Source organism: Rhea americana, unplaced genomic scaffold, assembly GCF_003343005.1.
Source record: "Rhea americana isolate MKP2758 unplaced genomic scaffold, rheAme1 scaffold_22, whole genome shotgun sequence".
NCBI lineage: Eukaryota > Metazoa > Chordata > Aves > Rheiformes > Rheidae > Rhea > Rhea americana.
Genome location: NW_028186329.1, coordinates 7,317,688 through 7,342,583, shown reverse-complemented (window position 1 = coordinate 7,342,583; position 24,896 = coordinate 7,317,688). Strand labels below are relative to the sequence as shown.

Sequence of the window (24,896 nt, the reverse complement as noted above, 5' to 3'; positions counted from 1 at the left end):
CAACAGAATTTGTAAGATGAAGTTGGAGGAGGAGGGAGGGAAGGGGAAAAAAGTAAATTTTGCATTTCCCCAAAAGAGTAGATAAAAATAGGTTGACTTAACTAGTCTGTAAAGCATGCAATTCTGTTCTCTCTTCCTCTTAAAAATAATCTATATACTGCATTACCAACCACTAAACTGAAGTATGAGATCATTCCTTTGGTAATCAATTTAGTGTGCTGGGTCATACAGTCACTGTAATTATCAAATAAGAGGCTGCAAAAACACGAGCTTTGGTCACTAAATATTTACTCCTGTCACAGTTTCTCTCTAGACTGCTGCAAAATAACCGAGTGGCTGTTTTAACAGAGCCGCCAGGGATTACCGCACCAGCAGGAAACTGCCCATGGCTCTTCCTTTTGYCCTTCTTCCTCTTCTGGGCTCCTTTGCTGTCTGTGTTCCAAGGTGTGTGAAAGCCTCGGCCCCCTTGGTCCCCTTCAAACTGTTTGAATTGTTCATACATGGGTCCGCGAACTACACCCGAGGCCGCACACACTGATCCTAATCTTCGCTGTCTCAATTTCCTTGCTCAGATCAGCTGAGAAACCCGACCTGCATGCAAGTACTTAACTCAAACGAAGAGAGGAGCTTTCACTTACCATCAGTTGCTTCAAATCAGCTCTCTCAGCAGGATTTTTAATTAAACTAAGAAAACAGAAAAAGTTAAACAAGTTACATCTTAGTATCTTTTAACATAAGGAGTAATATAAGATCATCCTGGTGTATCATTTGGTTCCTGAGAAGACAGCACTTCAGATGAAAGTAGTAAGTAACATAGCACYTATGAAACACAGGTTCATAGGCAGTTCCCCTCTGCTGTATTTACACATGCAGTTAAGTATGCAATCCTGACTTGTCTGATATTGTTTGACAGGTGAAGGAATGAGTGTCCAGAGCCCTGTTTAAATCAAAACTCAACAATATGAACCATTTTACCCCTCAAGTTTCTTTCATCCAGGTCTATTCAAGCTAAGTTATCAACTAGGTCTGTTGTGTTACTGTTCTTTTTCTTTTGGAAAAAGTATCTAGTTTGTAGCAAGTAAAATAACTTTCAACATGTAATGAACTACCTCGYATAGCACTAAATATACACATTTAATGAGCACTGAATATACAAGTTCAGTGCAGTTTAGGTTTTAATGCTATCCAGGGGCAGTGGAAGCATTCACATTCTGTATCACTGAAATGCAATTGGAAGAATGTAAAGTAAGTACACGCAGACGGAAGAATGCAATAGAGATGTTAATGCAGTGAAGCACTGGGGCAGGAAGAAGCATCTGGATCCTGCAAGACTTCTGCACTGTTTGGAATGCCTCCTGCAGAATGATGTTTTGAAATGTTACTCATGCCAGTAAGYATGATCCTTGCTTTGCGTGACCAGAGTCTATATAAGCACTGTTGCTTCTTTGTGGTAGAGAAAATATTAATCTGAGATACATTTGCCCATAGTTACATCTAGAACTAGAGATCATATTTTGAGAGGAGCATCTCTCAGCTTTGGGGTTCTCTTCGCATGCATGTGCTGTCAAGCTGGTACCTGCAAAAATGAGCTTTAGGACACATTAACAGTTGGAGAAGGAGGATTGAGCTAACCGAAGTAACTTCAGTTAGTTACATTTGTCATGGCCTACAAAGCAACCAGAGTCCCTGCTTTTCAAGTTACTGACACAGCAAGCTAGCATGGCTTACTCCAAGTACGTCCCTTTGGAATTCAGCAGTAGAGAAAATACTCACCATTTGTTAACAAAATCTTGAAATTCAGAACCAAAGACACCATTGGGCAGTTTTGGAGGCGGCTGAAAACGAAAAAAAAAATCAGTGTCTAAGGCAGAATGATTACATGATGCTACACAATCTACCTGAGGATCTACCAACTGTGTCTTACTCTAGGTAAAGCCRTAAAGCTGAATAACGCAGCTCTAACACTGCCCATGCCTTCTTTCAAAGCTGAACTCCCCCAAAAATACCAAAGCAGACTTCAGTATTCATGCCTATGAAAAAAAAGGACGCACTGTCACATGATAAAAGTGTTGAATTTTACTAACRACTAATTTTGGTCGACTTTCACAGCTGCTGGATTTTTAGGTGCATCAATAGTAACTGGCCCAGAGACCATTAATACAGTCAGGTTCCCCCCACATTCCTCCTTCACACAAACAGATGTTTGCCACTGGAACACTTAATGACTTTTGTCCACAACAGATGTATAGACGTGCCTGCGTGCAAGACAAACTTCCGTCCACAACTCTGAGCTCCCAGAGAAACAAAACTCCCTGGGGGCTTAGGGGATGTGCTGGCAATTCCAGGTACAGTATGATCTAGCCACAACAGATGCCTGTCTAACCCAGTAATTAAAAATAGAAACAGTGCTTACTACTGCTTGGGTGAGTGAGATTCACTGTGCTTCTGCTTTGAGGGAAGCTGTAGTCCAGCAGATTGGTTTCCTAAGTGGGGCTGTCTCTAGCATTATTCTTCAAATCACTCAAAATTCTTTTGCTGTAATCATTACCAAACACTCCTGACTATTAATAAGCATTAGTAAAACATACCCATCACCTACCATGCTGACTAAAGCCCCCAGTTCCTTTTACTCACTTATTTGTCTGTATGGCACCTAGGATGCCTTATCTTAGATTGTAAAGGCTTTGGGGATAGTGTTTTTATAGCGCTCAATACAACCGGATCCTGTTACATTTTTTGGGCCCTTAACTCCTACCACACATAAAAAGAACGAATTGTAATGCAAAACTGTGATCAAGCTTACAGAAAGGTATGCTCGCATTGTCTTCCATGAGGAAAAGTATTTATATTAAACTCTTTGCAGCAAACTGCTACAAAAAAAAATATTACATCTACAGTATTAGAAATTGTACCTGAAGGGGGTTATCACTGTCTCACAGAGACGTCTAAAGGAGGCACAGAGCAGCCTACAATAGTTAGCTTTGTGGTATGCAGTCCCTTTACTACCAATCTCCTGTTGAGGAAGGGACGATGCCCTGAACATCATTAGTTCCATAATCCTTTTAATTTAAACATTCTGTCCCAGGGAAGTAGTTTGCTCAAGTTTTGAATTCAGAAAGACTTCTTATAAAAAGAGAAGAGTTATTATACAAACCTGCATGTTATTACTTTGTTCTCCATGGCTGTAGCAGATGATGTTGGAGATTAGTTGCTCTATAGCATCAGTAGCAGAACGTAACTTTTGACAAATTCTCAACTACTGCATCTCAGCTTAAACTGAGTCACTACAAGATCAGGGCAAAAGTGTCTTAATCCAAAGCTAACWCTATTCTAAGAGCAAGTGCTGAGGGTCCAGCATAGGGCTATGAAGATGATCAGAGGGCTGGAACATCTGCCCTATGAGGAACGGCTGCGAGAGCTGGGCCTCTTCAGCCTGGAGAAGAGAAGACTGAGGGGGGGGGTGGAAATCTTATCAATGCGTACAAGTACCTGAAGGGAGGGTGTCAAGGGGATGGGGACAAACTCTCCTCAGTTGTCCCATGGGACAGGACAAGAGGCAATGGGCAGAAATTGAAGCACAGGAAGTTCCRCCTGAACGTGCGGGGGAATTTCTTCACTGTGAGAGTGACGGAGCACTGGACCAGGTTGCCCAGAGAGCTTGTGGAGTCTCCTTCTCCGGAGATATTCAAGGTCTGCCTGGATGCAACCATGTCTACCATGCTCTAGGTGACCCTGCTGAGCAGGGAGGTTGGACTAGATGATCTCCAGAGGTCCCTTCCAACCTTACTGATTCTATGGTTCTATGATTCTATGATATTAAGACAGCAGTGTATGTACTGCAGCATGAAGAACAGGTAAAATCTAGTCTTCTTCAGCGAACTAGGCACCAGCGACAATTTTTAACTGAATAAGTTATAAAAAAGTACATTTAATGTATTTATCTGGAATAATTAATTCATCCAGCTTTTAAATGACAGCTAACATGACAATGCAAATGATAATTTTGGAAGTGCAGAAGCACTGGCGTCATCCAAGCTTCAGCAGCATTTGTGAAAATACCGAAAACAGAGTTACCAATTCTAAAGTACATATCTCTACTAACTAGCCTTACAGTTTAGTTATTTGGAAGATACAGGAATTACTAATGAAGTTATTCATAAGACTAAAGAAAGAAAACAACAGTTTTATATATGCTTGACAGTACCAGTTCTCCTATCAGGTTGCACAATCCAGGTTGGAAAACCCGTAAGTGTGCTTAAAGACTTAAAGGATGGAAGGGAATGAACTTCCCAGGAGTAACTGAAAAAAATCAAGTCAACACACTCATACCAAGCATATACCTGGTTCTGCAGTATTAAAGGATAAAATCTGGCTTATCGTAACACTTACCTACTTCCTCTCAAACTCTGGACTGATTTAGAAGTGAATTAATACAAGTGCAAATAGTTGGTTACCTCATTGACGATGTAATCAAGAAGYTCAAATATTGCCATTGGGGGTCTGCTGTCTGGTCCATAGGCTGGAAAGAAATTACATGAACACACAAAATGTTACTCTCCTCCTGTGCTACAGGAGTCCTAAGAAGCTAACAGTCATATACTTGCTTCTTATAAGGTGGATTTGCTGGATAGCCAATAGGAGGTTTATAAGAAAGAAGTGGAACAGCAACAGAGCACTGCTCTCATGCAAGGAGAGACTATTCTTTCAAATCTGATCCAAACCATTAGCTTCACTAGAAATCTTCCCACCACATTTTAATAAGCATTGCATCTTAAGGAGAGGAACTACACCAACAAAATTTATCTTAATGGTGCTCATGAACAACTTCATTATTTACAAAAGGATCTCTGGTCTCTGATTTTCAAACTCAATACAGCTCCTCATAGCGAGATTGAGCCAGGTGCCTGAAGCACTCCTGAATTTTTCCAGAGTTTAAAGCCAGACTACGCAGATCAACAATCAGGTAAGTAAAAACTCTATGCAGACAGAGGGGGATTAGAAAAGAATCAAACAGATTTTATATCTTACGTCCAGAAACATCAGCTTAGTTTCAAATGTCTTTAGACACTGCAGAGGTGCTTTAGTGGTACAGATGCAAAGCTACTCAATGAGGCTCAATAAGGCTTGTATCAGCTTTATTTTTCTAGTTTTTACTCGCCTCCCATGTTGCAACTTACAGCTCACTGGTCGACCAGGTGTTCTTTGCCTCGGTGAGGTCTCAGTGACTGGAGAATCTCCCTCTACTGGACAGCCAAACATTAACTCAAGCTCCTTAGAGTCCGGAGGAGGAATTGGGTATCTGCCAATAGCCATTTCTACCAGGGACAATCCCATGCTCCAAATATCCGACTGCACCGAATAATGAGTTCCCTGTAGTCTTTCCGGCTACAGAGAAAGAAAAAAAGGGGGGGGGCAGGAGGAAATGATAAAGTACTGTAACAAGAAAGTCAAACAAAAATCACATTCAGCAATAGCCTAGAAAGAGTGAAAGATAAAAGCCAAACTTGTTAATATGACAGGATCCAGTCAATGTCTTATCTCTTTCTTTACAGCTCTCACGTGGAATTCCAGAATTTCCATGAACACTTCAAATAATCTCTGCAAATAAGTTTTGAGTTTTGTTTTGTTTTTTTTTTAGGATGATGCTATCATATTGCTATTTCTTTTTTCATCTAGTATCGAAATGTTGCAACTATTAAYAGTGACATGATGATAAAAGAACAAAAAAGGATGGGCAGCTAAAGATTCACCTCTTTCCCTGAGAAGCTGCTCTTGTTTTTTTTTGAGACAGAGAGAGAAGGTGGCTGTATTGATCCTTTATGAATCCAAAAGTGACTGTGTGCTTTAACAATAATCTTGTTGTTTGTGACGCTTCTAGGTTGATACCATTCAGACGATTCCCTAGAGCAGGAATACATTTATGCAAGGACAATTACATGCATTCACAGCTTTAGTTTTAGATCCACATTAAAATAATTTAAGTAAATTTTTAAGCTCTATAATCCATTGAAGTGATAATAAAATGTAACATAAAAATTTAATGAAAAAGTATTATGAAGTGCAGAGTTTTCCCAGAGATATTTGAGAAATATAAGGTAGGAAGATAGACACATGTTTTGCCCAGCTTAACAGCCACTTGTACATTATGGGTATTAGATTTTTATTAGGAAACCCACCCAAAAAAAGGATAAGAGGGACAAGTTAAATTCAAGATAGAGTATATACATATGCCAATCTAAGCATTATGAAAATGTATGCAAACAAAACAACAGGCTGTGCTAACATTCTTTATTAGTTTTGAGAGACTTGGACACTGGAGAGATATTTATAGATTTTTTTTTGACATTTAAATCATCATTAAAACCGTATCTGGATATCCCAATCACATTGCTCTGAAGATCCTTAGATTTGCACAGCGTACCCACCTTCTGTTTTTAATAAACTGAAACATAAGATTAATCCTGAACTCCTTTTGCTTAGTTTTTGCAATAGCTTTATCAGTACTATGTTAAATGCTGAAGATGCTTTCTGCAATTTTTAAATATATTCATCCACACTTTCTTTGACAAGTCTTAGTACAAACAGATCCAAGGAAAATGTTCATTATGCTTTTCTGTAATTCCTCCCTCCTCCTCCCCCTTAAAAACAAAAAATATCAAGCTCACATTATATGAATGGTAAAGGTTCTTGCCTGACTATATTCCTATTTTGGAAAAAATGTATGAAATGAGAAACTTACAGAATCTAAGTACGAGATGCTACTGCAAAGTCTCTTCACCCTGCTATAAAAGGTGCTTGTTATTTTAATAAATTAATTTTGTAACATTTACTGAGGTCAAACTTAAGCCTTCTCCAGTGTCCCATCTGAGCTWGTTCCAAAACTGTTTGGATAAACTGCACAATTGCTGGACAATGGACTGCTGGGCAAAAAGGAAGATACATTGTAGATTTTCATATTTTATGAATGAAAATTAGAAGTGAATGAACGAGAAATAGYGGTAAACACACATAGTGCTAGTACAAAAGCTGTAGCTAAAAGCTAGAAATTGTTTTTTAAGTGTCACTGCACAGACCTTCGTATGGCAGACTATGATACTGTTTGGCCCGTAACAATTCTCTAGCTGTGATCTGAAAGACTTTGCTAGGGGAGACACTAAATTAAAAGGTACTTCAGACACCATCAAAAACAACACATAAGATCACCATCATGGCTTGGTCTGCGACATACGGTCGCAGCAAGGCCAAGTCTCAGTCTGGTGGAAGTAATAAATTAATGGAGCCAGAAGGCAGTCAACACTTTGCTCTACTTCCTTCTACTGAAAAGAAAAAGGGAAAGATAGTTGTATGCCAAAGGCCCAGAAGTCATGGAATTGTGAATTTTTTCCTGCAAATTAGTAACAGCCTCTAAATGTGTGTGGGAACCTAAGTCACTGTTTCAGTTCAACTATGTTACCAGTACAAAATGGCAAAAAGAGAAGACTGCACCTTTGATGTGAACAGCAGGTCTCATGCTGAGCAGAAGCAGCATTAGGCTTTTTACTTTAAATTTAAGCCCACGCAGTTTCAGACCTACTGACAAATCTCTGAATACTCTGATGAGTTAATAGATTGCACACTGAGCTGATAAGAACATTGGAAAAGAGATCTGTATTTCTATTAACTGTGACTTTCACATAGAGTTCCTCCGAAGAGGGAGTTTCAAAATATTTCTCACATACAGGAAAGCAGGACACTCAGTAAGTCACCAATTAGCTACCATGGCCTGGTTGACACCAGCCACTCTCATACTTTCCCTCGTTCCTGCAGCTGGTTGGGGCCCTGGGAGCAGCCACAGCAGAATGACTGAAGAGGCAGCAGCTTGCCTACATAAGTGACTGTAGCAATGCTGAAGTGGAAAGAGAAAAAGACTTAAGGAGAACAAGCTATAAATGCTGGGTTTTTTGGAGACGCATGTATACAAAACCCAAATATATTAACCAACTGGATTTTGCAAAGTAGGTGCAACTGCATCTTTTTTGTAAAATTATAAAACATTCCAAGCTGCTTGGCTTCTCTCGCAACAGTTCCCACTACCACCCCAATTTGATATGATGCTGGAATATTTCCAGAATACAAAGTGCTGAGGTAGAAACTATGAATAAGAACAGCAATGGCAAGTTTGTTTCTTGTTTGATCACTGGAATCTTGATAACTATACCATAACGTATAGTAAACTCAAAAGCTATAAAATCTATACTTACAGACATGTAGGAGCGTGTGCCAACAAACGAGTTTGCCATAGAATCTATCAGTTGTCCACTGACACCAAAATCACAAAGCTTGATTTCACCTCTAGAGTTTACCAAAATGTTAGATGGTTTAACATCTGGAAAAAAATGAATGGATGATTTATATTTATAATCTATAAAATGGGAAATTTGACAATGAAAGTAACATGAAAAGTGAAAATTACCATGTGTCTCCCTTTGTTCTCCTTTTAGCTATAACACAATTCCTAGCCCTTCTCTGGGAACACTCAAGAGATTTGGTTCCCTACCCAGTTCCACTTCACAGGCTATTTATATTCTATATTCTGTAAACTCTCCAAATGAAGAGAAACTTTTTGAAATACAGATGCAAAGAGACTGTTAGTTTAAGACTGAATATCATCCACTTTCTTGGCTTTCAAATGTTTGGTTTGGACAACTACTACCTCCTTGTGATGAAAAACATTCAAAATATGCTGACACRTGCCTTCAAACTTAATTCCTATTTAACGATATTCTTTTGTCTAAAGTACTTAATAAAGGGGCTCTATATATCTAGCAACACAATTCTTAAGAAAACACATTTTTTAAAACAAGCTGCAAAAAATAACTATCCTACTATTGAAATGCTGCACTTAAAATACTTGGAGACTGTTTACCTGTGATAGAACCTCTCCATGAGTTCAAATTCTGCACTTAATCTAAATGGAAACTTAATGAGGGTCACTGGTAGCTAGGCAACTARTAACAGCTATTTACGAATGCAGAGATATTGAAAATAATTCTTTAGTATTTCTGAGATAAGTATTAAAATTTTTCTAATACCACKTACTGCTTATCTTGTCATTATGTTATCAAGCTAATTAAACAGCTCACATTCGCAAACTAAYGCCACAGATTAATAATAAAACTATCACTTTCTTTAAAACCCATTTAGAGTGCCCAGCACAGCTTCTCAGAGTTCCTACTCAACAGGGGATGTCTGACCACTGTGGACCACATTGAGGTAATTTGTTAGTTTGGTTAACCTCACTCAAATCAGTGCAATCAAATCAGTGTGTGTGTGTGGGGGGGGGGGGGAGAGATGATACCTGCACTAGAACATTTAGTTGTAATCAGTTAAAATACCAGACACGCCATGCATTACGCAAGCAGTTAAAATATACAAAGATTTTAAAAGGCCATGGAAATGGCTACAAACAGACAGGTAAAGCAAAGCCTAAAGCAGCTTTCAGGAAATTGGCTACTTTAACTCAAGATAGACAAATAAACATAGACTCGAAAACACAATTTCACTTTAGACTGCTGCTATTTAAGAGCTGATCCAGAAGGCTACAGTCTGTAGCCTTCTTCATCATTTTCACTTTAAAATACTTAAAATACATTCCAGGTACCTTTTATTTCAGTGACTAAGGAACGAAGTCTAGTTTGGGACATCAACAGGATGTCACTGGAAAAGTGTTACTAATGTGGCTCCTCATCACTAGAAGAGATCTCCATACAAAAGCTTACGCCTCACTGAATGGGGATCAGTGGAGACTTGAAATTAGGGGGAAACTATATTTTAGTTGTCTACCTCCTACTGCGCCCCCCCCCACAAAACAAAACGACAACAAAAAAAAGCACACACACTATCCAAAAGGTAAAAATTACATGCTTTCAGAAATTCTGGCTACAGTTTGATTCCTGACATCACCTCCCCCAAACARGAAACTGAAATTGTCCAGGCACCCTTAAAACAGTGTTTCATGGTGATTTGTGTATGCAAGTTCTTCTAGGCTCAGCTACACCATAGTGAGCCTAGAGCATGTCCACTTAGCTTCGAGCAAGCATCAGCCCACAGAAAATCCACACAGTGATCTAAYATATAAGCTATGCCATGGTCTTAACACAGGCAAAATTATGCATCTTCCTTCCCCTGCAAAGAAAGTTTTTGCTTAGGACAGTTTTCCTCCTTATGAGATAGGTCCCAGAAAAGGGACATGTATTTTATGTTTATTTATTCATTTTTTAAAAAAATCCTATCCCCAGGGAAAGTAACTGGCTTATAAACATGCTTTTTGCCACACGTTTAGCTCCTGTAAGAGAGGCACAGGTCCGGGGCAAGTTCTGGAGCTATTTACCAGKCAGGAACCAAACCGTTACCCATTGGTTAACTCAGGACAAGGAGCTCACAGAGATGCACAGGACCTCAGCAGAGAGGCACATGTTGGTGTCCTTCCGGGCTGACAGCCAGACCTGCAAATTCTGTCTCCTTTGTGGAAGCTTTGACTATTTGTTGATACCTCACCAGAATTACCATTCACAATGTAAAGGAAAAATCCAACCAGAGCTTAACATATTTTAGAACTCCATGAAAAAGAAAAATGCAGATGTTGGTCAGTGCAGTGAAGCTGGTAGCAGAAATTACAAAGATTCCTAGCTATCCAGGAATCTTCACCTAAAGCTCTGTTTAAGATCAGGGTAGAAGAAATAATGTTCACAAAATACTTTGTAAGTACTGCAGAGCCTAGATAGATTACAAAGGCCATATTTATATTTGTATTACTCACATTAGCACATCTACTAGTTCAGTTCAGAATGCAAAAAAAAATACACACTTATCTCTCTACAGGCCAYGAACACTCCATATTCATCATTAGATGGCAAAACATAACGTTAGTATTCCCCCTTTGAAACTATACTCTCATCATAAGCATTTTAGGTGTTCTGGAATCCACCCAGTCTTTTGAAGACTTAACTTTTAACTTCAGTGTCTCTCACATACCATAACTTTCTTATAATATCAGCGCAAACCATGACTACTCAGTGGAGTTTTATATAAAGCTTATCATTCCTTGAGCATTTTAATTTTCTTCTCAAAGCTCCCAATGCGATTAGAATGCGATGTCTGGAACATTGCTGTCTTTTTGCCCCTCTAAATGTAGCAAGCTATGCTATTTTAACTACAGAATGTCTGCGCACTTAAGCAGTTTCTCTGGAAACCAGAGAGATCTGTATTGCTAGATGGAAGACAAACATCAAAGTATCCTTCAAAATGTATGTTGCAACTTGCAAGAAAATAAGAAATCTAGAAAGGAAAATCAARTATGCTGCAGAAACAATGTATTTAAATCTTAAAATGAAAGAACATTCCCTATGTCAGTCCAGACAACCCAGAAACAGAGCCACGCACTTCTAAGAAAAAGTCCTTAGCCAGTCCTCCAGAGGGATGGTTACGTGACTCTGAAAACATGAGCTAGTTAATACAAAGCAGTCATCAGGACTTCTAGGAGGCCATGTAACTTCTGTAGGATGTATGCCTGAGCTCTGCTCCCTGTCACAGGTACCAAAGTACTTATTCAAAATAATGAAGCCCCTGGATATTACCATAACATCATCAGGCAAATAACTTTTTGTATGAAAGTCACTGAGTAGCCAAACATACGAGAACATATTTGTCTTGCAGCACATTGTTATCCTTTAGTCATCCAAACAACAATAACACACACAAAAAAAACAAAACACAAAATAAAAATTTGTCCTTATTTACCACAAGTTCTCAATTGCAAGAGTGACTTCTGAGAAACGGAGAAACACAGTCTAGAACTGGCAAGACAAAGGAGCAATACTCTACACATTAAGATTAAAACCAGTAACAAATGGGAATGCAGTAAACAAACTAAGGTCAATATATATCAATTAACTACAAGTAGGAGTTTCCTAAGAGCTTTTTCTATTATGATTCATGCTTTGAGCAATCTCCCAAAGCAGGATCTTATAAGGATATTCTAGGAAGTAAAATACTAGAACAGGCCATTGGCAAGATCCCTGTTGTGCTCCATCTCCTACCTTAGAGTTGCTGGCTGCAACCTGAGTTCAGGAATCACACAAAGCACTTGCTATGCACTATGAGAATTTCCAGAGAGAACTACATCACAGAATAATCAATAGTAACTAAGATTATAGTCTCATTAGTTTATAGGATTTTTATTCATCTACAGGAAAAAAAATCAGGAAAAAATATCCATTTTTCTTAATTTCCTGAAACAATATACTTTGTAARTAGTTGCATGAAGTTTCTTGCCTTTCTATTTGGTGGCCTCTGGTATTAACCACAAAAGTAAACAGGAATTCCCCCAAAGGGGTATTTTCTATATCATTCACTGTTACAAATACCTTTATTAAACAGAAYAGAAGCTATTATGGAAACATTTACAGTAGTTACGATCCTTACCCTCTCCTTTCCTGTGCATGCTTTGTATCCCACCAATTTGTCTTTCAGAATTTTTGCAATTTCTATCATGTCTTTTCAGAGAGGATCAAAACAAAGCATGGGAATCCAGATGAGCTAATACACTATTAAAAAGACCATGGTTTCCATTCCTTCCTTAATAACCCCTAGCAGCTTTTTTCCTTTGGCTGTCTGCAACAACATTCCAATACTACTTTCTCAGAGGTCACAGTTAGTTCAGGACGCATCTGTGCATGTAAAGAGTTTAAGCCGAACCTCATGTTGAGCAGCTACCATGTCCCAATTGTTTTGTTTTGTGTGTGGTTTTGTTTTCTTCTTCAGTTCATGATTCTCACTACTTTTTGATCAATCCAAACAAATGCGTCACTGCTAAGTTTGCCAATTCACTTTTTTTTGTATATAAAAAATATACATTTTAATGCTGACCTGAAAGAATGGAATAATTTGTGTAACAGCAGTCTCTTGCACCCAGTATGCCATGTGCTAGTTTCTCTGTAGCATTACAGAAGAATTGTTAACAAAATCCTTACCCCGTGTGAAACTCTTATAATAYTACTATAGGGGAAGAGTTCACAAAAGTCCTTTGTTTTACCTCCCAGTAATAATGCTGACATGTCCATTGCACTAGCCATCATCAAATCCCAATCACACCAACACACTTAATTCACACAAAGTACCCAGTTCTCTTATTTTAAAAAGAGAACTTTGATGGTGTTACATAGGCCAAGAAAAACAGATTGTCTCCTCAGCTTTTCTGTATATACATATATGTATTAGCATGCCTGAAAATACATTTCTAATGATAAAAAGTGTCAAAAAAAAATAAACACAGTCATTTGTCCTTTATTTTTTTTCTAAGCTACAGAGAGAAGAGCTGGACCAATAAAGCATTACGTGATATTTGTAACCACCTGAATTAAACTAAATGTTTTTTTTCAGTCAGATTTGTATGCAGAGCAAAAAGGTGAGCATTTGATTCATGAAATATTCATTAATGGGCAAGACTAGTCATGAAATCAAACCATAATTGGGTATGAGTTTCAAAGGAGCGATCTCATAAACAAAAGCTTTTTCCCCCCACCCTGAAGTTGTATTTTGTAATCTTATATTCAATTTAAACAAACAAACAAACAAACAACACAAACACTCAGCACTCATTTGGTGGATAGGCAATAYAGCTATTACATTGTGAAACAGGTCTCATATCCAAGATACAAGCTTACACTTTGCATCTAAGCATTAAAAYATGTCTTACAGTAATCACCTACCTCTGTTTTCCATGGTAAACTCAGTGGCCAGGGCAATAYTACAAGCTTTTGCAGGTATTGAGATGTCAGATGCAGGTAATAAAACACAATTATACAATAAATACATYACTGAAAATAGGAGTTACCACAAACTTTGCTATCTTTGGATAGAAAAACAAGATGCACTTTTTTTGGTCTTCTGTTGCTATGTGAAGATGTCTATTTATTTTATGTCTTCCACACTCAACACAACACAAAAAAGCTCTACTAAACCAACGCCAGTTGCACATATTTTCCCCATGGGRACAGGGTGAGTGAGAACAAGCAGTACATGTTAGGTGTTATTAACACCATGTCAGTGCAGTACTACAGACACTAAGGGCAGACGACAGGGATTAAAGAAATTAAGACAAAAACTCTAATTATTACACTTGTGTCACCAAAATAGTGCAARCCCAGTTACACCAGCAAAAACATGCTTTTACTAGTCATATTTATTTCAGCTGGGGTTCCAGAAATAGACGGGCTGGAAAAGCATAACTACACAAGAAAAATCTTCACTTGCACAAGAACAGTTTTCCCTGTGTAACATCTTCCTATTCTTACTACAGACCTGGCTTGAGTTTGTTTAAGTTTGGCTTTGCTAGATAGTACCCTTAATCCAGAACCAAAAGACTTCAGGAGTTCTAATGCACAAAAATTAAAAAAGGCATTAGAAAGAAAATAAAATTGTAAGAAATTCCTACGTTCTCACAAAAAGGCTAAGCATCTAAGACATCAAAGAGCAGATAAGTCAGTACATTTACAACACATTCGTCCATTTTAAATCCAGGTTTAACATTCAGAGATGCTTTATCTAAGCATGTTCTGAGACCACTAGACCCTATTGACACAGTCTGAGTCTACGATGGGTCAGAAATATGTATTTTTAGCATATTGMATTTTTTTCAGATACCATTCCCTCCTTATTCAGTGGGACCACACAATAGCGCAATCAACATAGAGCCGGGCATCAACCAATTCCAGAAGAGAACCTCAYGCTCACGCCTTGCTCAGCAGCACATGGGAAGTAGAACCAGGGCCCTCCTCAGCTAGGCCAATAAGCTGTAACRGGTCAGAATAGCATGTCTTCAATCTAGTAACTTCAGAACCAGCACCAAAGAGGGGCTTGCGCTGATCCACATGCTTAGAAGTAACTTCTGATGCAGCCACTACTGTGAGGCTACACTGCACTTAAGGATCAAAATAGCTTTCTTTTGGATTTGTCAGGTTTAGAGATCATGAAATTAAAAATAAAATAGAATTGGCTCAACAGAKAGATAAGTAAGAGCAACCTCAAAATCCCAAAGCAATTAACAAACAAACCAGTGCTGTGGCTGAATTGAGGACTACAAAATACAACAGTCTTTCTTCCAGTATGTCCTAAAATAAGATGACTTCCTTCCCAGGAGTCTTCCTTATGCTCTGAAGAGAGACAATTACTATCAGAAATATTTATAAAGTTCACCTCCTCTATCCTCCTTTCTCCTAGGCGAGAGCTATAATTAATCATTTATTAAAAAACAAAAACCTCAAACACCCCAAAAAACTAGCAAAAAACAGCAATGTATAGGAAACAGTCTATCTAACATGTAAACTGATGCTACAAYGGATTGTACAAACTAGGATTGCTAATTACTCTTTTTATGCTCTGGCTAACAAATGGAAACTCAGATGCGTATCAAGTGACTCCTGATGAACGTATTTTTATGATCTGATTTCATACAGTATGAGAATTACAGAACAGTTGGCATAGTTTATGCATGCTGCCATGATCACCGTAATGAATAGTGCCATTCAAACAAAAACATGAAATGATCCAACTCCGGTCGTCAGTTTACACTGATGTCAGGAATGATGGAGTTTATTACTTTACCMTATCGAGTATCATTTTTGCTTTTACAGAACATGTAACAGATTAATGAAACAGCTGGATTTWAAAGAGAGCAACAGTAAGATATGCTGAAAATAACATTTATTCTACAGTAAAGTCTAAAGACTCYAGCAGATGTCTCAGAAATGACACATCCATTTTACATAACTTTACAAAAATCCACGTTTTTAAAAACCTTTAGGCATAAAAGAGAACCAGTTCTGTATGGTAGATGTCTAAAAATAACATGTGAACCTGACATAGCCAGTAAAATACAGACTTTAAAGCTACTGTTGTTCTAATAGCAAGAATGAATACTGAATTCTTCAACTAATTTTAGGTCAAAGGTTTTTATTGAGAATCTCTTCAAAGATTTTTTTTTTAATTACGCTTAACAGACCTGTTGCTACTAAAAGAARAGTAGTTGCAGTGAAGAAGTCATGATACAGCTCAACAGAGCTTTTTTTAACATAGTCTCTTCCTTTGTGAAGAAAATTATCAAGCAGGGCACATTTGCCTTTGCAAAGAGGTTGGCCAGCCTAGTAAAGAGGGCTTTAAACTAGGTAGGAAGCGGGAGGGGGAGTGTCATACAGACAGGGTAGACAACAAAACACAAGTTGGGTTGGGGGGCCTCCAATGGGTGCATGCAGCTGAGGATGTGCATTTGGGACATGGCTATCAGAGACCCCCGTACACCCTTCCTGAGAAACTGCAGGCATGATCACCTCTTTGAAATGCCTGTACACCAATGCACGCAGCATGGGGAACAAACAGGAGGAGCTGGAGATCTGTGTGCGATCGCAGGGCGATGATCTCATTGCAATCACGGAGACATGGTGGGATAGCTCACAACTGGAACGCTGTCAAGAATGGCTATGTGCTTTTTAGGAGAGACAGGCCAGGAAGGCGAGGTGGTGGAGTTGCTCTTTATGTGCAAGAGCAACTGGAACGCATTGAGCTCTGCCTAGGGGTGGAGGAGGCAGTTGCCAGCTTATGAGTAAAGATCAAAGGGCAGGCTAACATGGGAGACACTGCTGTGGGTGTCTACTACAGGCCACCTGACCAGCAAGAGAAAGTTGATGAGGCCTTCTATAGACAGCTGGAAGTAGCCTCACAATCACAGGCCCTGGTTCTCATGGGGAATTTCAGCCACCCTGATATCTGCTGGAAGAACTACACAGCAAGGCACAAACAGTCCAGGAGGCTCCTACAATGCATTGATGATAACTTCTTGTCACAGACAGTGGAGGAGCCTACGAGGAAGGGTGTCCTGCTGGACCTTGTCCTTACCAACAGAGAGGGACTGGTTAGAGATGTGAAGGTTGGGGGCAGCCTTGGCTGCAGTGACCATGAGATAGTGGAGTTCAGGATCCTGCAAGAAAGAAGTACGGCAACAAACAGGATTGCAACCCTGAACCTCAGGGGAGCGGACTTTGAGCTCTTCAGAGACCTGTTTGGTGGAGTCTCATGGGTTAAGGCCCTAGAAGGAAGGGGGGGTCCAGGTGAGCTGGCTAGTATTCAAACATCACTTCCTCCAAGCTCAAGAGCAGCACATCCCTCTGAGTAAAAAGTGYAGCAAAAGGGGCAGGAGACCTGCATGGGTGAGCAAGGAGCTCTTGGCCAAATTCAGACAGAAGAAGAAARTACACAGAATGTGGAAGAGGGGACAGGCTACTTGGGAGAATTTTAGGAATGCAGTCAGAGTATGTAAAGATGCTGCGAGGAAGGCTAAGGCCCAGCTGGAATTGAGTCTTGCAAGGGAAGTTAAGGACAACAATAAGGGCTTCTTCAAATACATCAGCARCAAGAGGAGGACTAGGGAAAATGTGGGCCTGCTATTGAACGGGGCAGGGGTCCTGGTGACAAGGGATATGGAGAAGGCAAAATTACCGAATTGCTTCAGTCTTCACTGCTAAGGGCAGCCCTCATGAATCCTGCAACCTGGAGACAAGGGAGAAAGTCTGGAGAAGGGAAGACTTTCCTTCGGTTGAGAWGGATAGGATTAGAGACCTTCTGGGCAGGCTAGACATCCACAAACCCATGGGCCCGGATGGGAGGCACCCACAGGTACTGAGGGAGCTGGCAGATGTTGTTGCCAGGCCACTCTCCATCTTGGAAAGGTCCTGGAGAACTGGAGAGGTGCCTGAGGACTGGAAGAAAGCCAGTGTCACTCCAGTCTTCTAAAAGGGCAAGGAGGAGGACCCAGGCAACTATAGGCTGGTCAGCCTCACCTCCATCCCTGGAAAGGTGATGGAACAGCTCATTCTGGATGTCATCACCAGACATGAAGGAAAAGAAGGTGATCAGAAGTAGCCAGCATGGATTCACCAAGGGAAAATCCTGTTTAACCAACCTGATAGCCCTCTATGATGGAATGACTGGCTGGGCAGATGAGGGCAAAGCAGTGGACATTGTCTACCTTGACTTCAGCAAGGCTTTTGATACTGTCTCCCATAACATCCTCCTAGAGAAGCCCAGGAAGTGTGCGTTAGACGAGTGGACAGTGAGGTGGATTGAGAACTGGCTGAAAGGCAGAGCTCAGAGGGTCGTCATCAGCGATGTGGAGTCTAGTTGGAGGCCTGTGGCTAGTGGCGTTCCCCAGGGCTCGGTACTGGGTCCCATCCTGTTCAACTTCATCAATGAGCTGGATGAGAGGATGGAGTGCCTCCTTGGCAGGTTTGCTGATGATACCAGGGAGGGAGTGGCTGACACACCTGAGGGCTGTGCTGCCATTCAGAGAGACCTGGACAGGCTGGAGAGCTGGGCAGAGAGGAACCTCATRAGGTTCAACAAGGGCAAGTGCAGGGTCCTGCAACTAGGGAAAGATAATCCTAGGCACCAGTACAAGCTGGGGGCTGACCTGCTGGAGAGCAGCTCTGCAGAGAAGGACCTGGGAGTGCTGGTGGATGACAAGCTGACCATGAGCCAGCAACGTGCCCTTGTGGCCGAGAAAGCCTATGGTCTCCTGGGGTGCATTAGGAAGAGTGTTGCCAGCAGGTCAAGGGAGGTGATCCTGCCCCTCTGCTCAGCCCTGGTGAGGCCTCATCCCGAGTACTGTGTCCAGTTCTGGGCTCCCCACTACAAGAGAGACATAGTGCTACTGGAGAGAGTGCAGCGGAGGGCTACGAAGATGATCAGAGGGCTGGAGCATCTGCCCTGTGAGGAACGGCTGCGAGAGCTGGGCCTCTTCAGCCTGGGGAAGAGAAGACTGAGGGGGGATCTGATCAATGTCTACAAGTACCTGAAGGGAGGGTGTCAAGGGGAAGGGGACAAACTCTTTTCAGTTGTCCCGTGTGACAGGACAAGAGGCAATGGGCAGAAATTGAAGCATAGGAAGTTCCGCCTGAACGTGCGGGGGAATTTCTTCCCTGTGAGAGCGACGGAGCACTGGACCAGGTTGCCCAGAGAGGTTGTGGAGTCTCCTTCTCTGGAGATCTTCAAGGCCTGCCTGGATTCAACCSTGTCTAACATGCTCTAGGTGACCCTGCTGAGCAGGGAGGTTTGACTAGATCTCCAGAGGTCCCTTCCAACCTTACTGATTCTATGGTTCTATGATTCTATGTAGTTACAAAAAAAAAAATACTCATAGGCATCTTACTGTGACTGCTTTCTGCTTTTTTTTTTTTCCTTTCTTAACTGAATATGGAAATGTCAACTACATAAAAAGCTTCCCTCCATACACAAGTTGCTAATATTTTAAATAACGATGCTGCCCACAAACATACTACACAGTGTAAGTCTTCACCGCAGCTACATTAGGCAAAGGATAACTAGGCAGGTAAGCTGTTGCTGCAGGTAGAAATGGGCAAGGGTATCTTCAGAGCGCAGCACTGTCTGTGAAACTGCAGCCTCTGTTTCTGCAYCTGCCTGTGTTTACCTGCTGAAAAAGTATTATTTTCTCCTAGAAACTGCAGGGTAACATATCTGTTATTTAAGGAGAAATACAGGTTGCATCACTCAGGTCCTTTAACATACGACTATCTTCACTGTAAAGCAAGTATTTCCAGTCTCAAGTTAGAGCCCCAGCTCTATCACATACTCACAATTAGACAAGCCACCTTGGCAGCAAGCTAATACAAACACAGAAGTTGTGTGTGTGCATGTAATACAAGGGTATTGGGTGAAAGTGTGACAAGCCCACATGAACTGCAGGAAGGTAACAGAAGTCATTAAGGTACTCGATGGCCATACAAAYGAAATTTAAATAAGGAAAGCCTTACACTACATAAAATAACCCCCCCTTCATGTTGAAGCATAAAGAACAGACACAGGAAAAAATAGGTATTTTAACTTGAATAAAAACAATATGAAAGAAAAGTTTCTCATAAAATTGTATCTCACCTCTATGCATTATCTTGTGCTTTTCTCTCAGATACGTGAGTCCTTTTATTACCTAGACATATAAATAAATTTTAAAAAATTCAGTTTGAGAACGAGAACTGTGCRTTTTTTCTGTGTAAGAGTCAAGATGTTTATATGAATGCAACATGGAATAGAAATTCTAAAATGTAAWTTTTGCAAATCAATATTCTATTTAAACTTTTATCTCTAACTCACACTTAAGAAGAAACAAACAAAAAACAATCAAATCATTACTGGAAACTTTGTACCCACACCCTGTTGCACAACAGATATGTAAAGAGTAACATTCACTTTTTTTTTTTTAATTAAAAGATATCATTTTGTTGATTCCGTTCTTATCCAGAAGCACCAGCTGATACAAAAGCAGAAAATCAAAGCAAACACAATGGAATGTGTGTTACACATTCCAATGCCCTGAGGTACCAAATAGCGACAAGTACAGAGATTTTTTTTTAAGAGGAAAGCAACACATTTAAAAATCCAGTAATATCCACCTGTCTCACATCTTGTAGTTCCCAACTACTTTTTTCCTGATGTTAGCATGCTAAGAYGCACAAGTACCCACTTCCAGCCCTTGAGAGCAACAAACTTACCGCAATACTAACTTTGCCCAATATCTGTTCTGGAATTCTTCCAGCCTTTTTCAGTACTTGATCCAAGGAGCCACCATCCTAATAAGTGTTCAAAATATAATCAAATTTGTCTGAATTTTTAAACAGAATTACAATCTAAAGGATACATTCAATGATGAAAATGGTGCTTTTTAAATTTGGTTCAATATTGTTAAGGTACATATCTGAAAAAAGTGAAATCATTCAGCAGTAGGAATTAGTCAGTTTTATGTTTACTTTAAACAAACATTTGGCCYGTAACCACATCCACTCAAATGGACACATCACACAACGATCTGCTGTACTTGTATTTCCACAGCTTGGCTGTTGTTAAGAAAGGTCCACAAATAGTTGTTGACTAAGCATGTGGAATTTAAGAGGCTTCTGCATCTTCTGGTCTATCACAATAGCATGTAATTTTTCTTGGGATGCCCACTGCATGAAACTCTCCCCTCTACAGAACGAGAAAGATTGAGGCACCACAGATTTTATGATTCCCATCACTAAGTTGAGAATAATTTATCACCATGGAAAACAGAGTTCTACTTCTGAATATCACGTGCACTAGTGGCAGCTCACAGTCATAATCAAACCCAGATCCCTCCCGCCTTCTCCCTCTGGACTAGACACTGTGCAGAGTGTTATGCAGATCTGGAGTTACTGTCCGCTTCCAAGGGCAAAGGGATGATTCAGCATGGCTTTCAAGAAGGCCAAAATAGGAAGAAACATTTTTAAAGTTCCACGGCAAGTAATGGTCTTACTAATCTCATTAGGTTAAATAAATTGAATGCATACAAATGTATCCCCATCAAATTCAAATATATTCCACTGTTGCTAAGGGCTTCTGAGAAGGAAAACTAGAAGTGGTACTTATTTTTAGAAACTAATTCAAGAATAGGCTTGTGCAGATTCTCTAGAATGGAGAACATACAATCTGAGAAGAAATTAGAATGTTATTTCTCAAATTAAAAGCAATATCCAGTTGTCTGGATTGTCTTTTGACATCTCACAGTACTCAAGGCAAAAGTCCAACTTGAGTAAGCAACTTCCTTCTGCCTTCACCTACCCTTTGGAAACTTTCATTGTCATTTATATATGTATGGAGAAAAGTTAGAATAGTCTTTATTATTCAAGGACTAACATCTAAAACTCTTATCAGAGGGAAAGCAGAAAAAAAGGTTAACAAATATAAGCTCAAAGTAGCATTTACATTTTGTAACAAAATGAAATTTGATTAAAGATATACCAGGTATTTTTTATGTGTTTTCTATTGCATATGCAGGCATACTCTCYGATCCTACTATGTAGTATTCTGGCTTTGCCTGGATTCTGCATTTCTGGACAGCTGTCTTTGCGGAGGAACCGGTGTATCAACAGTGATGTCATCCCAGAGGAAAAAAAGTTTTCTAGACATTTCTCTGACGGTTACAGGAGGCTGAATACAACTGAATTGCCAAGAAGTGCTGGATGCAACCTTCAGGACTTTTCTGGAGTCTGTCAAATATCTTCTTCTAAGTGAGGTTATGCATTGACCTTGATAGTTTCAGGTACATGGAAGTCAAGGAAATCTGAGTATTTGAACCTTTGTCTTTTCGACCTCCAAATCTTGTTCGTATTTGGAGTTACATTCTGTGACTTGGTGTTAAAAATAAGAATTTTGACTGGCACTAATTGAAACAAGAAGACTAACAGAAAAAGGAGAGAAGAATTGTATAGATTATTTTGTCTAGAAATGACAGTGGTGATATTCTCACCTAATCTCTTCTCCAAAACGGGGCAAAACCTTTCACTTAATGATCCACATTAAGCCTATAATTTAATGGCTTAAATTGGGAGGGAGACACAGGCTATAGTTTAGATTAGCAGTTTAAATAATCTACCTTCTCTTTCAATTGTGCATCTTGCTGATCAATTTCTCTGTGTGAAATTTTGTATCTAGTCTGATATTGTCTASATTCAGCACTAAAACACTTGATTTCATGCTGCCTTCTCTCAAATTGAGAAGTTTACTGTCGCATATATCATTCTCTGATTAGGAACCTGTAAGCCATTATGTCCTGTTACTTTTAGTTGATAACAAAGGCGATTCTTCAGCCTTTTTATTTATATATGTAATTATATACCATGGCCATGTCTCTAACACATCCCCATCTTTTAACAATTGCTAGCACGCACATCTTTTTGGCATGTAACAATATAATATTGAAAAATGTCCAGATACTCATGTTATACATGTATTTTCTTCTCATTTTTCATGATAGTTTTCAATTTGGAGAAACCAACTTCTTTATAATTTCCAGTAGCTATCTGTATTTTAGGGGTATGCACACTTCCTATTCTGCTAGCACATATTTAAAAATTGGATCACGATCACTTGTTTCTAAGCAACCATCAATTTCTTCTAAAAATTTCTGTAAGAGGAGACCAGAAAAACATTAAAACAATCACATGTACTTTTCAGAGAAAATATGGTTTCTCTTCAAAGATATGGTTTTGTCAGGAAAAAAAAATCTTTATTTAGATTTACTGTATTTCAAATTGTTAAAAGCTTCCTCTACCAAGCAAGTGAGGAAAAGATTTGACTGACTTTTAGTCACAGAAAATTTGCTTTTACTGTTTGACTCCATATGGTTAGAGAAAGGCAAACAGATGTCTAGAAGAATGTGTACTTTTCTATCAAAGTGAAACACAGTTAAAAATGTTTTTGGCATAAAGAAAAAGTTGTATAAGCTCCTTCTGGTCTTGCTCACTTCCTGCACACTACCCTTTACGTCTGTATCTTCTGCAAAATTTGAAGCAAGGAGACAAACTATGGATTAATCTGAATCAGAACAAACTATAATCCCTACTAGCTATGATAATCAGAATCTACAGTTGTACCACCAATAAGTCATTGTGGACCATGTACTTTTAATACTACATAAAAAACAAAATCAAACTCAAATCAGAACAGCTGTGTAAGAGCAATATTTTAAAATAAAACAAAAAAATCCCACACAGATAAAAAGAAATTGGGGACATACGTAGCATTTTGATGGAGGAAGAGACACTAAAGAACAGCATAAAACCAATCATATCAATCCCAACCTCAGATTTGCAGAGTAAGTCTGAAACACAATATTTGATTCTTTATTCACACAGAAAGGTCTACCTGGTTAACTCAAGTCCTGTTGACAGTTAGGTTTTGCATTAATAGCCCGTTAACAACTTCAGCCTAAAACAGATTTACATGTACTTACCATATGTTCCATGCAAATGCTGATTTCTCCATCACTGTAAAAAGCTCCATAAAAGCCTACTATGTATGGAGAGTTGCACTCGTGTAGAACCTGTAGCTCACGAATGATCTGGTTTCGAATAGCTGGCTTGATCTCTAGATGAATTAACTGTAAAATAATCCATTCTTATTATTTCCTTAGTAGCAAAAGGCCTTTCAGGAGGAATAGGTTGCCCAAGAGGTGCGGTCTCCACCCCAGGAGGTTTTCAAGACCTAGCTGGATAAAACTGTGCAGTCTGACTCTCACAGCTGACCCTACCTCAGTAGAAGTTTGACTGGAAAATCTCCTGAGGGCCTTTCCAATCTGAGTTACTCTATGATCCAGTGAATTATCTGAAAATTAATCCATTCTTATTTTCTTAGTGGCAAAGGGTCTTTCAGAAAGGAGAAACTCTAGGATATGGCATGAGGAAGTTGAAACACCAATAACCACGAAAGATAGTAGATTTAGAGCAACAAAAAGTGAAGTAGAAGTTATCCCCCAAACAGATCACATTACACAAACCAACTGAAGTTCCCCAAGTTATCCACTCATTGTCTCCACTCCATCTCTGGACAGGAGAGCCTCCAAACCCATTTAGCACTTTCCCACTAAAAATAGCCAGAAAAGTATAATGTGAACACCAGGTTTTGTTCTTGATTATAGAACCAGTCCAAAATGGCTCAATTCCCGTTTTGATTAAGAATGCCAAAGAAAAACAGTTATTAAGGGATAATCTATTTCAACTAAGACATTCTAAATATTATATTTAGGGTATTAGCYTTTTTAATTAATATTAAATCAGTAACAGCATCTCATGGGACTGCAAAATATAAAAGGAAGACCTGACTCAGAGTAAATTTACTGTTAGGACTCTGATTTTATATATCAATTTTTAAGAGGGTAATTTTCATATTTAAAAATCTACCGGAGTAATATCAAATTCCAGATAAGCCTTAGACATTTTCCACTTCAATTCAAAATACTTCTGTAAGAAACTTCCAACCAACAGCTAGTACAAAACAAA

At 39.4% G+C, this 24,896-nt stretch overlaps 1 protein-coding gene across 1 annotated transcript in view; it reads right to left on the bottom strand.

Annotated features, from left to right (window-relative positions):
• MAP2K1 (mitogen-activated protein kinase kinase 1) overlaps window positions 1–24,896 on the bottom strand; it is a 42,482-nt gene that overhangs the window by 1,439 nt on the left and 16,147 nt on the right. Inside the window, exons 3-10 of the mRNA XM_085305438.1 lie at window positions 23,852–23,998; window positions 20,595–20,672; window positions 19,981–20,032; window positions 8,241–8,365; window positions 5,178–5,385; window positions 4,455–4,519; window positions 1,774–1,835; window positions 639–684 (exon numbers count right to left, since the gene is read on the bottom strand). Of these exons, the coding sequence (XP_085161564.1) occupies window positions 639–684; window positions 1,774–1,835; window positions 4,455–4,519; window positions 5,178–5,385; window positions 8,241–8,365; window positions 19,981–20,032; window positions 20,595–20,672; window positions 23,852–23,998 (783 nt within the window). The remainder of the gene's footprint in view (window positions 1–638; window positions 685–1,773; window positions 1,836–4,454; window positions 4,520–5,177; window positions 5,386–8,240; window positions 8,366–19,980; window positions 20,033–20,594; window positions 20,673–23,851; window positions 23,999–24,896) is intronic.